The sequence below is a fragment of the Cucumis sativus genome, chromosome 3 (assembly GCF_000004075.3).
Source record: "Cucumis sativus cultivar 9930 chromosome 3, Cucumber_9930_V3, whole genome shotgun sequence".
In the NCBI taxonomy this organism is placed as follows: Eukaryota; Viridiplantae; Streptophyta; class Magnoliopsida; order Cucurbitales; family Cucurbitaceae; genus Cucumis; species Cucumis sativus.
The window spans coordinates 37,651,622-37,666,185 of NC_026657.2; the positions used below are offsets into that span (position 1 = coordinate 37,651,622).

Consider the following 14,564-nt stretch of genomic DNA (forward strand, 5'->3'; position numbering starts at 1 on the left):
GGTCCAATCAACCTTTCCACCCTTTTTTTTTTCCATTTCTAATATTCCTTTTTCCTACTCCCTTACCCTAATTAATTCATTAATATATTTTCTATCTAACATACCTTTATTCATTCTCCGCTTATACCTTTACTAATTTTACATTTAAATTATTAAATAACCTCTAAATTTATGCTCAAACCAAATTTTCTATTCATCAAAATTACCATTTTTTACCTATCTCATAAGTAATTTTTTAAAACTCAATTTTAAGTGTGTCCTTTCAGCTTCCTTCCTCTCATACTATCACTCATCACTTTCGTCACTCACGACTTTCATTCCTGACATCATAAAATATCAATTGATAGTTTATTTAAACCTTGTCGATTCAAAACTGATATGTTTACCAAGAATATATCACTTATAAAAAATATTCTTACAATGATATTGCTTATAATTGTTGTCAGTGATATTTTTCTAATGCAATCGTTGATAGATAGTGTTAGTAATATCATTTTATGTTGATAACAATATAGAAAAACTACTTATAATATCTATTGGAAATATCAACTGATAGCAACATCGCTGATAGAATATATCAGTTGTATAAGCCAATACCACATTTCTCAAATTGAAAGTTATCAGTGATAACAGTTATCATTCATAATAGTTGGCTTGACTTAGGCTAATTTGCTTGTTGAGTTTGGATTCGGGCTTATTTGCTTGTTGGGTTTGAGCTTGGGTCCATTTGCCTGTTGGGCTCGAGCTTGGACTTAGGCCAATTTTCTTGGCAGGCTTGGACCCCATTGTTTGGCCCGATTTTTCATCAAGGGCTTGTATTGGGTTGGACATGAGAAAACTTGACCACCCAAAATCCAATCAAATTATAATCATCATAATTTTGTTGTGATGACTTGGTAGAATTTAATTGATCGAAACCTTTTTGCTGTAGGTATTAGTGATAGCTTTCAACATGAAAAAATCACGAAGAAGTTGGTGGAATAGTCTAATAATTTCTTAAATTGAAAACTAACAGTGGCATATATCACCGATATTACCGATAGCTGCTACTAGTGCTAGTTTTTAATTTGACAAATTCGACAAGAAACATTGAAAATGGTGATTGGACATGACTATTTTATTCTTTTACTATTTTTTTTTGTACTATACATACTACTATAATTAAAATAAAATTAATATATATATAAAACACAAATTATTATAAGCTACGTTTGTAATAACCAACATATTGTCACATACACCTCATAAAAGAACGTTTGAGATAAATAGTGAAGTTATTAGTTTTGGAAAGTTGTTGTCGATGTATAATAAGTATTTAAACAATCTATTTATATGTAATCATTGAATTTTTATCTAACAAATTTAGAATTTTAAATGAATTTTAAAATAACTTAGAAAGGTCAACTATTTATTAGACACAAATTTATCTATAAAAAAATCATTAATAAAATAAAATAAGATTTAGAAAATTATTAGACATAAATAAATGTCTAAGAACTTATTAAACACTTTTTTAAATTTATTGTTGTCTAAAAAAGAAAAATAAAATAACAAACTTGTGTCGTTAGAACTAAATTAATGATTTGACCTAATTTAAATTTATACGATAACGGTAAATAAGACCATGTTTTTTGTTTTTTAAAAATAAGTCTATCTTCATTCCATGTCTTATAATGATTTGCATATTTCTTAAATATAATGGTCAATTCTTAACCAGATTCTAAAAACAAAAGCTGTTTTTTTTATAGTTTTCAAAAATTGGCTTGGTTTTTTAAATTGGTGGTAGATTATAGATAACAAATGAAAATAGTATTTATAAACTTAATTTAAAAAAAAAAAAAAGTTATCTAACTGAACCTAAATAATTAAAAAAAATATCAATTCATATCTTTGAACTTAACCTCGGATTGCATCAATTTAAACCATGGACATTTTGTGTTGCATCAATTTAAACGGTGAATTTTAATAATTATTGTACCAATTTAAACCTTCTATTATATGTTAGTGCTTTTTTTTTTTTTTTTATTTAGGGATCAAATTTAAATTATTATAGTTCATAAGCACACACCCGTCAAATTATCATTTAATCAGTTTTAAAAAATTAAAAAAAAAAAAGGAAAAGCCAAACAAATTTGGACACATGAATTACAAAGTTTAGATATATTCCATAAAGGAATATATCTTTTATTGAAGCATTATTAAAGAGGAACATTAGAAAGTGGGTGGGCAAATGATGACTCAAGATCTATTCTTTATTATATAATAAAGTTTGTTATTATCATTTCTTATGTTTTAAACAAACAACAATTCGGAAATTTTTACACACGAGATCCAATCCCTAAACGGGGATTCTCCGACCCTAACCACAACTCCCTAAAACGAGAAATGGGAATTTTGTCGAACGAGATCTGATCCCCGAACAATGATGTCTTGACCCTAACCCTAATTTGACAAAACGAGGAATGAGACATAGATGGGCATGGGATGAAGAACTAAATCTAATATAATTTTAGTTAAAATCATAAATTTATCAATGATACACTTGTTAGAATGAGAAATTTAAGCAAATTAAATTCTGCCCATTACATAATTTTGGGGCCAAGCCCAACTTTAGACCAAATCGAAAAGCAGTTGAGTCCAAGCCCATTTGAAACTATGAAAATATTAAGATTTATAACAAACATCTACTTTGATACAGTCTATTTGTAAACAATACTCAGTTTTATATTTTTGGGTTGGATAAGATTGCACCAACATCCCCAGAATATATAGTTGTAACTTCTACCAAATTTTCGAATTCTTAGGATTTAAATAAATTAATTAACAATTTATTTTTATAAATCATAATATAATTTTGGATTATTTATATTTCAAAAAGTTTATAAAATACGTATCGTTGGTAACAATTGAAAATTTGAAAATGGAATTTTATTAGTTTTGAATTTTTTTTCATAACAACCATTTAGTTTGATATAGGAAAATATTTTATTAGTGCTACTGATGAAGAGCAACCACGTCGAGTTCCAACGTTTCGACGTTTGTTGAAGTTGCATTTAGTCGACTTTCACAAGTTTAGTCGCGAGAGGAGGATATAAGGGTCGAGCAACATTTTCGGCGAGTTTCACAGTGAGTTTTGTTATGGGTATGGTGTTTTTTGTTTTTTTTTTTTTTCTGTCGTGATTCTTCTTGGGATTTGCAGTAGGTTGTCCGACACGTGAGTCTCTGGCCATAGGAGCCGACAAGAAAAAAATTCTTTGTTTTGCGTCAAATGTATGAAGATTTTGAATGGTTTAAAGGAGATGAAGTTGGAAGCTCCAATTAGTAATATTAGCTTCTTCTCTTTTGTATGATTATGCATTTTTGTTTGAACGTTTGAATGCCTGAGTGCACACGATTTGAAGAAAATATGAAACGGCTGCAAAAATTATGTGGAACTTTGATAATGATAGGTGTTAAATGTATTGTAGTCTGATTTTAATTATAAAGTATTTGTGGTTTCATGAATAGTTTTATTTATGATTCAATTTTTTCACTTAGTAGGGACATTTAAGACGTTGTTCCAACAATTTTTTCATATTTTTTTATTTTACTATTTTATCAATTTAAAATAAAAAACTGTTATTTATCCAGAGTAAACCCTTCTGTTTTACTATTTTTCTTGTCAACCTTTCATTTTATGGGTGAGAAAAAGAATAAGGTGGGAAGAACCAAAGACCAACTGAGTTATGAAAAAATATAACTCTTCTCAAGCTTTGAAAATCGAAACTCTAAAAGTTATAACTATCTAAAGAATGAAGCAACGAAGATACGAAGAATATAACTTCTATTAAGTTTTGAGGATAAAAACTCTAAAGCTTTCAAATTTTGAAGACCAAAGCTTTTGAATCTCCAAAGATCAGAAAATGTACTAAAGCGCTAAAGTTCAAATGACATGTTAAAGCTCTGATAATCAGAAAACATATTAAAGCTAAAAAGATTTAAGTTCCCACGATCAGAGTGTTGAAGCTCCCAAGTCATGAAAATCAACACTTTCAAGCTCTTAAGTATTGAAGATCAAAGTTCCTCAAGCTCCAAAGATTGAGACATTCAAGTTCTAGAACTAAAGATCTAAACTATTGAAAGTACCAAAGAAAAGAAGATTTAAATAAATCAATTGTATCTTCATAACATACAAGCTAAAGATTCAACTATGATGCCCCGCCCTACAACGAGTCCTGGCCTTCACGTTGCGACATGAGCAGCCCTGGCATCCCTGAGTGAAACGTCAGAACATTCAATCTTAAACCTTTGAATCTTACACTTAAGTCTTAGATTGAACTTGGACGGTTAGAACATTGTTCCTTCTTTTAGAAAATTACTCACAAACTAAGTTTCCTTCTTCTAAACGCTTAACCTAAAATCCTTGTCTTCTCGCCTAATGCTCTCCCAGCACGTCAACACTTAGTACTTTTTCTCATAAATTCTAAAATAAAAACACTTTATTCATCCCTTCAATTCAATTTATATTAATTCTATGTCGGATTAGTGACTCTTTAAGCTTTTTTATGTTGTCAACTCCTACTTAGTACTTAACACATGTAGGCTTATTAGTTTTTCAGACCATATTTTAGTTTAAACCCAACACGTAATCAACTATTTAATCATGATAAGAATTTCTCTCTAAAATTCCTAACTCTCTTCACTTGTCTTTTTCTCACATTACCACACCAAATCGTCGCCTATTTAGCTTCCTCACATTTCCATAGTTTGGATAGTTTGGAAGTCTTCATTGCATTGCCTAGGTCTTAACACATACTAACCTTCAAAACACCTTCTACTACTCAAAACATCCCTCCTCGCAAAAGCAAAACCCTTATTTTTATAAAACCTACAAATCAAAACGCAGGTCTCACACCAGTCTCCTCAAATTTAAGAAAAGACTTATAAGTCAATTGCCAGAGGTCAATCAAAGTTGATCAACAAGACGAAGGTAGATATAAAAAGATTAACAAAGCCCAAAGGTCGATCATTCGAGAAGCGCAACAAGTTTAGAGGTTGATCAACCAAGAAGTCTAAAGGTAGATCCTCCAAGAGATCAAGAAGCACAAAGGTCAAAAAGATCATGAAGCCCAAAGGTTAATCATCCAAAAAGATATACCAAACTTAAAAAAATTTAAAAAAAAAAAATTTAAAGGAAGCATCAAACTATCCTAATTAGAAATTGTACTCACTATCTTATACTAAAATTAATATAGATGGAAATTTCTCATAAAGCTTCATTGAACAAGAGTAATATGAGTGACAAATTTCAATCACAATGCACAACTAAAATATATTTTATCTTTTATAAATAAGTTTCAAACAAAATATTTTTCTCCTAATTTCTCTCTCACTTTCTTCCTCACTTTTGTTTTCTTTATCTCTTTTGTTTTTAACTTCACAGAATATTCAAAACAATTGAATGCAATATATTTCCGAAACAACTCTAAGAACTAAAAACAACTAATTAAATTTTTATTATAGATTATCGTTGATATATTTCAAATAATATAGATTTAAGCATCATACATATAATATTTCATATTTTAGGGAGTTGAGAAGTAATATATTTTGTTATAAGTAGTAGAAAAAGAGACTAAATTTCAAAATGACGAGTTAAAATCTACTCTTGATTGACTGACTAAATTTCAAAAGAATAAATTTCATAACTCAAAAATCATTTCAAAATATGAGACTTTAACTATACTAAAACTCAAAAAACTGATGTAAATACTATTTCATTATAATCAAATTATTAAAATAGTTAACATTTCAAATGCATGTTATTATAACTCTACCAAATACCTTCAACTAAATTTTCATTTGAACGAATTTCTAGCAAACAAAATAAAAAGCAGGCATAGATGCAAAAAGAGTTAAAATATAGAAGTCAGTCAATCAAGAGTAGATTTTACTATACATATATATAATTACTATTCTCCGTTTAAATACCCATGAGAAAACCAAAACCCAAGTCCAGATCTCATACAATTCAACAAACAAAATAAAAAGAAGTCATGGCTCAGTTTCACGAAGAACAAAAAGGCACACAATCATTCCTCGGTAGGAGGAAAAATTGGGCTATAAACACGAAAGGGCCTCCGTCCAATGAATAACCCATCGGTCCAAAAAGGAGAAGTTATGGCATATGAACGACACGACAGTCACTGAATATTTCAGCCAAAGCATTGCTGCACCACATTACGAGAAGTCAAGAAGAATCCGGTACGATCCTATTTTCCCCCTTTTAACTTGGACCACCAATACAAAAAAAGCCGCTCATGTCCATTTTCAATCTTGTCTATCTTATCAATTCCTCCGATTAATGTAAAACTACAACAAAAGTATCCCCAACAATTTCAAATCCTTCCTTCTTGAGAATGAGGCCGAGCATTTTCATTTTTTAAAAACCAAAACATTCTTGAACATTGTGTAAAAACCAAGCACCTCCTTCCATTAATTAACATTATCCATTAAAAGCAACATTCTGCAGTGGAATAGTGGTTATCGCCACAAAAACTTTTCCTCTATTCCAAAGCTAAAAGACGAATATAGAAGAACTCACATTGTTGATGAAAAGACAATCTGCTTGATAATAAAAGCTAAAAAAAAAAAACGTTCGTAGGCGTTCACTACACAGAACGCCAAACAGAAAGGTAGCAGAAAAGTCATGAGAGCCTAAGTTAAATCAGCCTAAAAGCAATAGTATTAAATCAAAAGATAACTACGGGTGAGGTTAGGTAAGAGGTAGGAGTTAGACTTCACCGACGGGACTTTCCTTCGCCGGAGTACCGATGAGCCAAGTGAAACCGAATGGATCCTTCAGCTTGGCAACGCGATTGCCAACGTACGGACCATCACCTTCAGCAATCTTAGACTCCACCACAGCTCCAGCACTCACCGCCTTTGATACAGCTGCTTCAATGTCTTCCGTCTCCAGAAACAGAACAACTCTAGATTCGGCAACTTTTTCGCTGAAAAAAAAGGCATAACAAGTAGAAACGCTAGGCATGATATATATGCTTGAAAATCATAGAACCAAATGGAACGACAGTCGATCTGCTGAATGACACTGAGCGAATGGACATGCAGAGTAGGAAATCAAAACGAAAGAAAAAAAAGTTCCTAAAGCATCATCTAGAGCAGATCTTTGTAACAGAACTTCAAAGAGAATAGCCTAACAAATAATACAAAATGTGTGAACGTAAATAGCAGAACAAAAAAAAAAAAAACGAAACAGAACATAACAAACACATGCAACTGTTTTATTCAACGAAAGAAAACGAGAGACTCACGCAGAAGCAGAATCGTCAAAAACATTGGAGACGAGGAGGGAGAAATCGGAAACACGGAGCTCGACGGAGAGGATAGCGGGAGTTTCCTGCTCAGCCTTACGTTTGGAATGGAGAGTACGGTTAAGCTCCTCGGCGGCAAAGGCAGCCTTGTAGAAGTCGACAGCATCAGTAGCCTTGGGAGCTTGGAGAAGCAGTTGAGGCTTAAAAGCCTTGAAACTCAAGGTCTTCTCAACTCCATTCTGGACATCAGATTCCGCCATTGGTGCAAGGAGAGCAGAGAAAGAAGAGGAAATGGAAAGAAAACCCTGAGAGAGAGAGAGAGAGAGTAATGACGTGAGGAAGAAGGCGTGAATGGAGACCCTGCAGTGCATTTATAGAGAGAGGAAGAGAAGTGGAAGCGGGAAATGGTGCGAACGGGGAAAATCGAGGAGTTTTGTTTCATTAATACCCCTTTTCTTTCACGTTATCTACGATTCCTACCCCTACCCCAATGTTACTTTTTTCATTACTTAGAACCCTTGGTTACACATTTGGGCATCGTACCCAATTTTGGTGAACCACTCCTATCATGACACAAGATGTCCAATCTATCCCACCACTATAACTATGTGAAACCAATTCTCTATATCACAAACAACAGAGTTTCAGTAGTCATATGTGAATCCATTTCAACTCAGTGTGAGGAGATGACCACCTTCAATAGCTCTACAAACACCTTAACAATGGCCTCTACAACCTCAATAAACCATGTTGAAATAAAGTGTCTCTCCACGACATGAAAACGATCGATCATTGAATCATAATTCACCTTTATACAAGTCGTGGAGGAGGGGAGGGGACGGGGTGCAGACCATGGATTGAACTTCCACTTGAGACCTAGGAGGAGTGGCAATAGTTTCGTCATGCTGAATGTAATATTACCCATCTATATATATATATATTTCTTCTTCAATATCATAAATGTTCATCCAAGTAACTACCCATTATGAGACTGATAAATAAAAATGTAAACATAAAAATAATTCATTCTGTATTTATTTTGAAAAAATCATTTTCATATTCTTCAGTTTATTCGCCAACTCTTTCATGTTGACATTATTGTAGTGTATACAAATTTGTTTAATTAGCTTTTTTTAGAATACGTAGTTGCAAATGGTTTTGATGTATTATAAAGTGACAATATTATTTGTATATTATAATCCACGACAGTTGAATATTACTATTTTATTTTTCTACAAAAAAAAAAAGCTTCAAAAACACACATATCTATTAATTAACATACCATGTTTTTCAGAGTTATGTGAGTTGTACTATATACGTGTGCTCTTTTATATGCAATGATACATCGTGATCTTACGCTTGTCAAATATGTCTTAATTATCATATGTAACGACTACTTATGTTGAGGAAAGGATGCAATTAAAGTCTCTGGTTGACTACATAAAAGATAACTATTATTTTGGATGCAACTAAAAGCGAAGTGAGGGGAGATGTGCGGTATGGGATATTTTGTGGAAAAGACAAGCCCGTTAATTTTCTATGGCCCAACACAGAAGATGGCTCATAGTACGGCCCATTTGTTTCCAAAAGGCCCACAAGGCCCTGGCAAACCTGTATCTTGAAGGCCCAGCACCACGTTCTCTACCCAGTTTGGCCCACAAGTACCACCGAGCAAACACACTTACAAAACCCTCCATTTCCTAAACTATTTAACATTGAGAAGGTTTACTGCTTCTCAAATTAAAATAATCTACACTATACAAATATATATCATTGTAATCCAAACTAAAATAATTTACACCATAAATAAGTACTATTATAATTCAAATAGACTATAATAATAACTCACTTCTTACTCCCAAACATCTCATAAAAGTTTAAATCAATAAAATCATTAATTCATAATACAACTTGTTGGAACTTAAAGTGGACAATACAACAACACAACAACTACCCGTTTGAGATTTTAGACGCTTTTAACAGAAACGTATGGATAACGGTTGTCTGGAAGATGATTGCATGGACTGAATATTTAACTACAAAGTAAAAACTTGTTAGATGAAGGTCAAGTTACATAACACTCTCTCTTTAAGACATTTCACGGCCTTGCTTTAAGTGCAAATAGTTATTGGTGTTGTCACATCACATCGTCCACATTATAAAACAAACATAATGCTTGATCGGAGATGCACCAAAATCGTTTAGAATATTAATCACTTATGAATGACTTTGCTCAAAAAACTAAAAATGAGAGAAGAAGTCTTTGAGAAAGTTTTGTAAGAAAATGTGCTTTTTATGATTCAAAATGAGACGAGGAGATGAACTATATATAGTTGTAGACTTTGTAACACCTCAATGAATGTAACAACAATTACATCTGAGATCTGTAGCACCCTTAAATGACAAGTAAGAAATGTAATGTTTGAAGCCTTCAAATGGTCATACTAAAGCATAACACTTTAACAACCAATGTGTAACTTGGGATCCAAATCTACAACACGAGGGTTTAATAAAACAATGAGATACTATTATTTCTCATATCACCAAGTCTCATTTGTCCGACCGATGGCAAGTGTAGAGATATCAACAAATTCACATTTGTCTATCTCCTTATCCCCTCTAAAATATGAACACCTATTAGGCTCAAGCTCACAAGATGAGGTAGTAGTGGTATATATAACCACTTCCATTTTACTTTCTTAGCAACGTGGAAATCTCAAAGTTCAAGATTTAAAACAATACAAATATTTGTTTATAGGCAGAAGCTTATATTTGGCAGTTGTTTCATTGAAGTTTATAAGTCTTAGGATAGTCTACTTTGTCATTAACGTCAATTAAATGAATTGAGTCGTGGATGCATTCAAAGTATTCATTTTAGTTTAGTGGTGGCTTAATTTTTGCTTACTCCATATCTACTCTTGTCATTATATATGTAATTATAGTATCTACATTAGTATAATAATAAATGGTTATACGTCAATTCTTATATAGTATACACATATTTTTCATATTTATAGGTGGTTTGGGTTAATCTACATTCTCTTTAATTGATTTCACAAAAAGAAAATTGTTTAATTTTATAATATTTAAATGTATAAAAACTCGTAAAGCATTAAATCTAAGACGATGGTTATTACCGATTGAATTAATGACTTCTTGAGATATTTTGTTAAGTTGAAACTATTGCAACTCTTAAAAAGTTGCTCACAATTGTGTATTTTCTTAAAAGAAAAAATTAACTGTAATTAAGAAGTATTTTGGTGTTTGGTAAATAAGTTTGAAAATATCATTCCTTTAATATGATAACTAAAATAAACATAATGTTATTAAATATATATAATTTAGAATTATTTAATATTTATTAATTAAAAAAATTGTCAAAAATATAATATTTGACAAAGTATTTATACTTTGTTGTGTATTTTAGTAATTTTATTTTATTGGGTGCAAATAATTTGTCCGTCTTTTTTTATTTTTGAAAAAAACCCTAATAATTATTTATATATAATTTTTTAAAAAATTTAAAAGTTGCATAATCTAAAAAGAGAATAAAAAAAAAGCTATTAAATAACTCATCATTTTGAAAAAGCTGTGAAATTAATCATAATTTATTTTAACAAAACACAAGAAAAAAACAGTTAAAGAATTATTTTTAGGGTTAATTTTTAGAAACCCTCCTTTATTTAAAAGAAAATTGAATTTTCTTTTGTACTTGTTGATCATTTTATTTTCTTAATTATTGTTCCAAAGTTTGGAATGAAAACGTCTCCACCACATGTTTTGACGTTATTGATCTATTGTTTTGGTCACAACGAATGCCTGTGATAGTTTGATTGTTACATACCTAAAATCAATTTTATAGATTTGAAATATCTCATTCATTTTTTACAATGGGTTAAAAAAACACAAAGTTCTTATCATCCCTATTTTCACCTTTCTGTTCTATTTGAATAAAAATTTTCTTAATTCAAATTCGTGTGTCAAAAGTTTCGTATTAACCGTGAAATGAGACGATTAACACGAACCATGCTCCGAATTACTCCCTAGAGAACCATAATAATAATATAAGTTTACTTTTATATTCTATTTACACTACAACTTGAAAAACATATTTGATATAAATGAAAAAAATATAATACAATTTGTTTGTATTGTGTATTGTGGGTACGATTCAATTTTTCTTTTTTATACAAAATTAACTAAAAAATTAATACATATTTGTTGTGTTAGAGTTACAATAGAAATCAAATATAAAAATATTATTTTAATACAAATTTTCATTGTTTTGAAAAACAGTACTAACAAAATAAATAAGTTTGAAAAAAAAAAGCTTTTATTTGTATTTAATTTACAGAAAACATTTCATAAACATTTCTTACCCATGGAAAAAAAATGTAATTCAATCTCTTTCTCACATGCGGTTGCCGTAGAAAAAACAAATATTTGTCATAATTTTTTTTAAAAAATATATTTTTAAATGTATTTGATCAATTTGAACTATAAATTGAAGACAAGTGAAAAATTAAATAATACAATTTCTTTCTGAATTGAATATAGGATATAAATTTCTAAAACATATTTTATACCATCGGAAAATAAATTAATACAGTATTGGATTTAATGTAAAAAAAAAAAAACTAATGTACAAATGAAAAAAACAAACTTTTAAAAGTGTATTAGGGGTGCATTACAAATAAAAAAAATAAATACAGTTTTTTATGTGAACACTTGGATTGCCGTAGAACTTAATTAGAAAAATGAATTTGAATACTTTTTGTTTGTTGGAGAGGTTTTACACCAATCAAGAAAATATTGGGTTCATAAAAAAACAAAGAATTTCCTTTCTAGAAAAAAATAATTCTATATTTTTTCTCATATTGAAATTAACATACATACAAATAAAAAAAATATAATTTTTTTTGTCATAATCATTTTTCAAATAAGAATTATAACCCTCTAATCTTTTCACATGATTTTTCTTTTGTATTATAATAATCCTTCCACTTGGGTTCGCAAACCAGAATTATAATAATTATTTCATTCACTTCATCTTTTCCAAATAAGAATTATAATAATGATTTTGTTCACTTAGTTCCCATTTTTCTTATTCCTTTTCTTTTTCCAATCGGTACCTCATATAAAGAATACAAAAGACAAAGAGAGAATATATATGATTTGAATTTGAGAAAGAAAAAAAATCACAAAGTTAGATAAATAAATAGATAAAAATGAAGATATGATAATTATTTAGGGTTCCCTCTTCCCTGTCGTCGTGGCGTAGATATCGAGCTAGAGCACCACGTGTAACAAAAGGAGAGGAAGAGGAGGCAAAAAAAAGGGCCAGCTGGATGGCAGGTCACGAAGTTCAATCACGCTACCTTTTTGCCCTTCTGGGTATGTGCAAAAAGCGTGACGAAGGAGAGAGCGAGGGAAATGGGGCCCATCGGCTTTTGGGTTGTGCTCTTTTGTTCCAACACGGCATTTCCTTGGACACGTGTCTTTCCCTTTATTTATGGTTGGGTCCCACTCGATTCGCTACATATTTAACACGCCCCCCCCCTTCCCTCCTCCCTTTACCACGTGTATTACTTATTATACGAATAGTACCATTTCTTCCCCCCCCCCCCCCCCCCCCCCCCCCCCCTTTTAATTGTTTTAACCAATTTCAATTCTTTTACACTATCACTTCTTTCTTCTAAACTTTATTTATAAATATATTTGACATATAATTCAATATGTAGAGTGTTACCGTGGAACCATCTCGTATTCATTCGGTATACAATTCAATTATTAGAGCATACATATTTATTGAGTTATTATGTCAATGTGTTAGACTCCTTTAAATACAATCGATATCAATTAATTACATTTGATTAGATGGAGATCACATATCAAATTGGTGTATTAAGGTATTAAGTGAGAGATGCAAATATAACAAAAAGTACAACACATTTATTTCCCTATCTTAATAAAAATATTACACTATCAAGTTTCAAAAGAAATAAGAATTCAAGAGACACTTTTAAGGTAAAGTAAATTTTAAGATAAAAAAATGATGTCACCTTTATTTATAATCATTTTTAAAAATAGTAAAATATTAAATTTTTTTAATCTTTTATAATTTATTAAATTTTTTTGTTATATATTATATATATATATATATATATATATATATATATATATATATATATTTTGTTATTCCTAACACTTTCTCTTTATTTATTAGGTGAGATCCACCTTAAAAAGAAAGTATATGTATTCGTTTACCGTCTTAAAAAATAATTTAATATTATCAACGTTCAGAGAGAAAAATACAAATATGAGAAAATTAATTTGAAGGTAAAATAAATTTAAGAACAAAGAACTTTTGTGGAAAAGTAACCTTCAAATATTTTGAAAGAGAAATTTTAATAAAGAGCAAAAATGACTAATTACAAAATATAGCGAAAAAAACTTAAATCAGTTAAAAGATAATTAGATAGATTTTGTTATTTTGTTTAAATAGTTTCAAATTTTATTTTTGCTATACTTAGTAAATTTGAATTTTAAATTGCAATGGGAAAAAGAACATAAAAAGTAAATAAAATATTTTGTTTAAAAAAAGTTATAAAGATTTGATGTTGATATAAATATTAATCAACACAATTTTAGGTGCAATGTGCCATCATTAGATGGGATTGGGAGGATAGCAAATAGTTCAATATTGCAACATCTCGTGTCCTTTTTGTTGCATAGAGGGCCCTAGCTATGGGAATTTTATGTAATATATAAAACAATGTAATATCATTTGTTTATAGCTCTAAAATTAGGTTTAACTTTAACTAACATACAAAGAATACAAGAATAGAGTAAACGATAAGAATGTGCTTTACAATATAAACTTGGAAAATCTTCAATTCAATATATTTGTAAATCTATTGCATATCAAAATTAATTACATAGTTTGGATTGTTTGTTTCCAATTTTAATTTACGTTGGTTTTGATACAATCAAAATTGTCTCTTTCATATTTATCCTTATCTTGGTCTTTGTATTTTTAGGAGGGATGATTGAGAATAGAGCAATTAGACTCAAACCTACATTTAAAAAAAAAAAATACAAACATAGTAAAATATGTTAGATTCTAATAATGAATACCGAAGTCTATCACTCATAGACGATGTTGCAAATATTTGTGAGACCCATTTCTGATTTGAGTAAAGAAGTAGTAAAATTCGACTAAGTATAAAGAATTTGACATTTAAATAAATC

At 30.0% G+C, this 14,564-nt stretch overlaps 1 protein-coding gene across 1 annotated transcript; it reads right to left on the reverse strand.

Annotated features, from left to right (window-relative positions):
- Positions 1-6,446: 6,446 nt before the first annotated feature.
- LOC101212449 (uncharacterized protein At5g48480) lies at positions 6,447-7,660 on the reverse strand. Its single transcript, XM_004136322.3, has 2 exons — positions 7,314-7,660; positions 6,447-6,992 (listed from the first exon to the last, which is right to left on the reverse strand). Exons 1-2 carry the CDS (start codon positions 7,571-7,573, stop codon positions 6,773-6,775), a joined length of 480 nt encoding a protein of 159 aa, XP_004136370.1. The 5' UTR covers positions 7,574-7,660; the 3' UTR covers positions 6,447-6,772.
- Positions 7,661-14,564: the final 6,904 nt, after the last annotated feature.

What these genes read in the sequence shown, in the direction of transcription:
- LOC101212449 (XM_004136322.3), bottom strand. Translation starts at nt 7,573, where the DNA reads ATGGCGGAATCTGATGTCCAGAATGGAGTTGAGAAGACCTTGAGTTTC. An exon ending in TTTGACGATTCTGCTTCTGC is followed by an intron (nt 6,993 to 7,313) that starts GTGAGTCTCTCG and finishes CTTTTTTTTCAG; the next exon opens with CGAAAAAGTTGCCGAATCTA.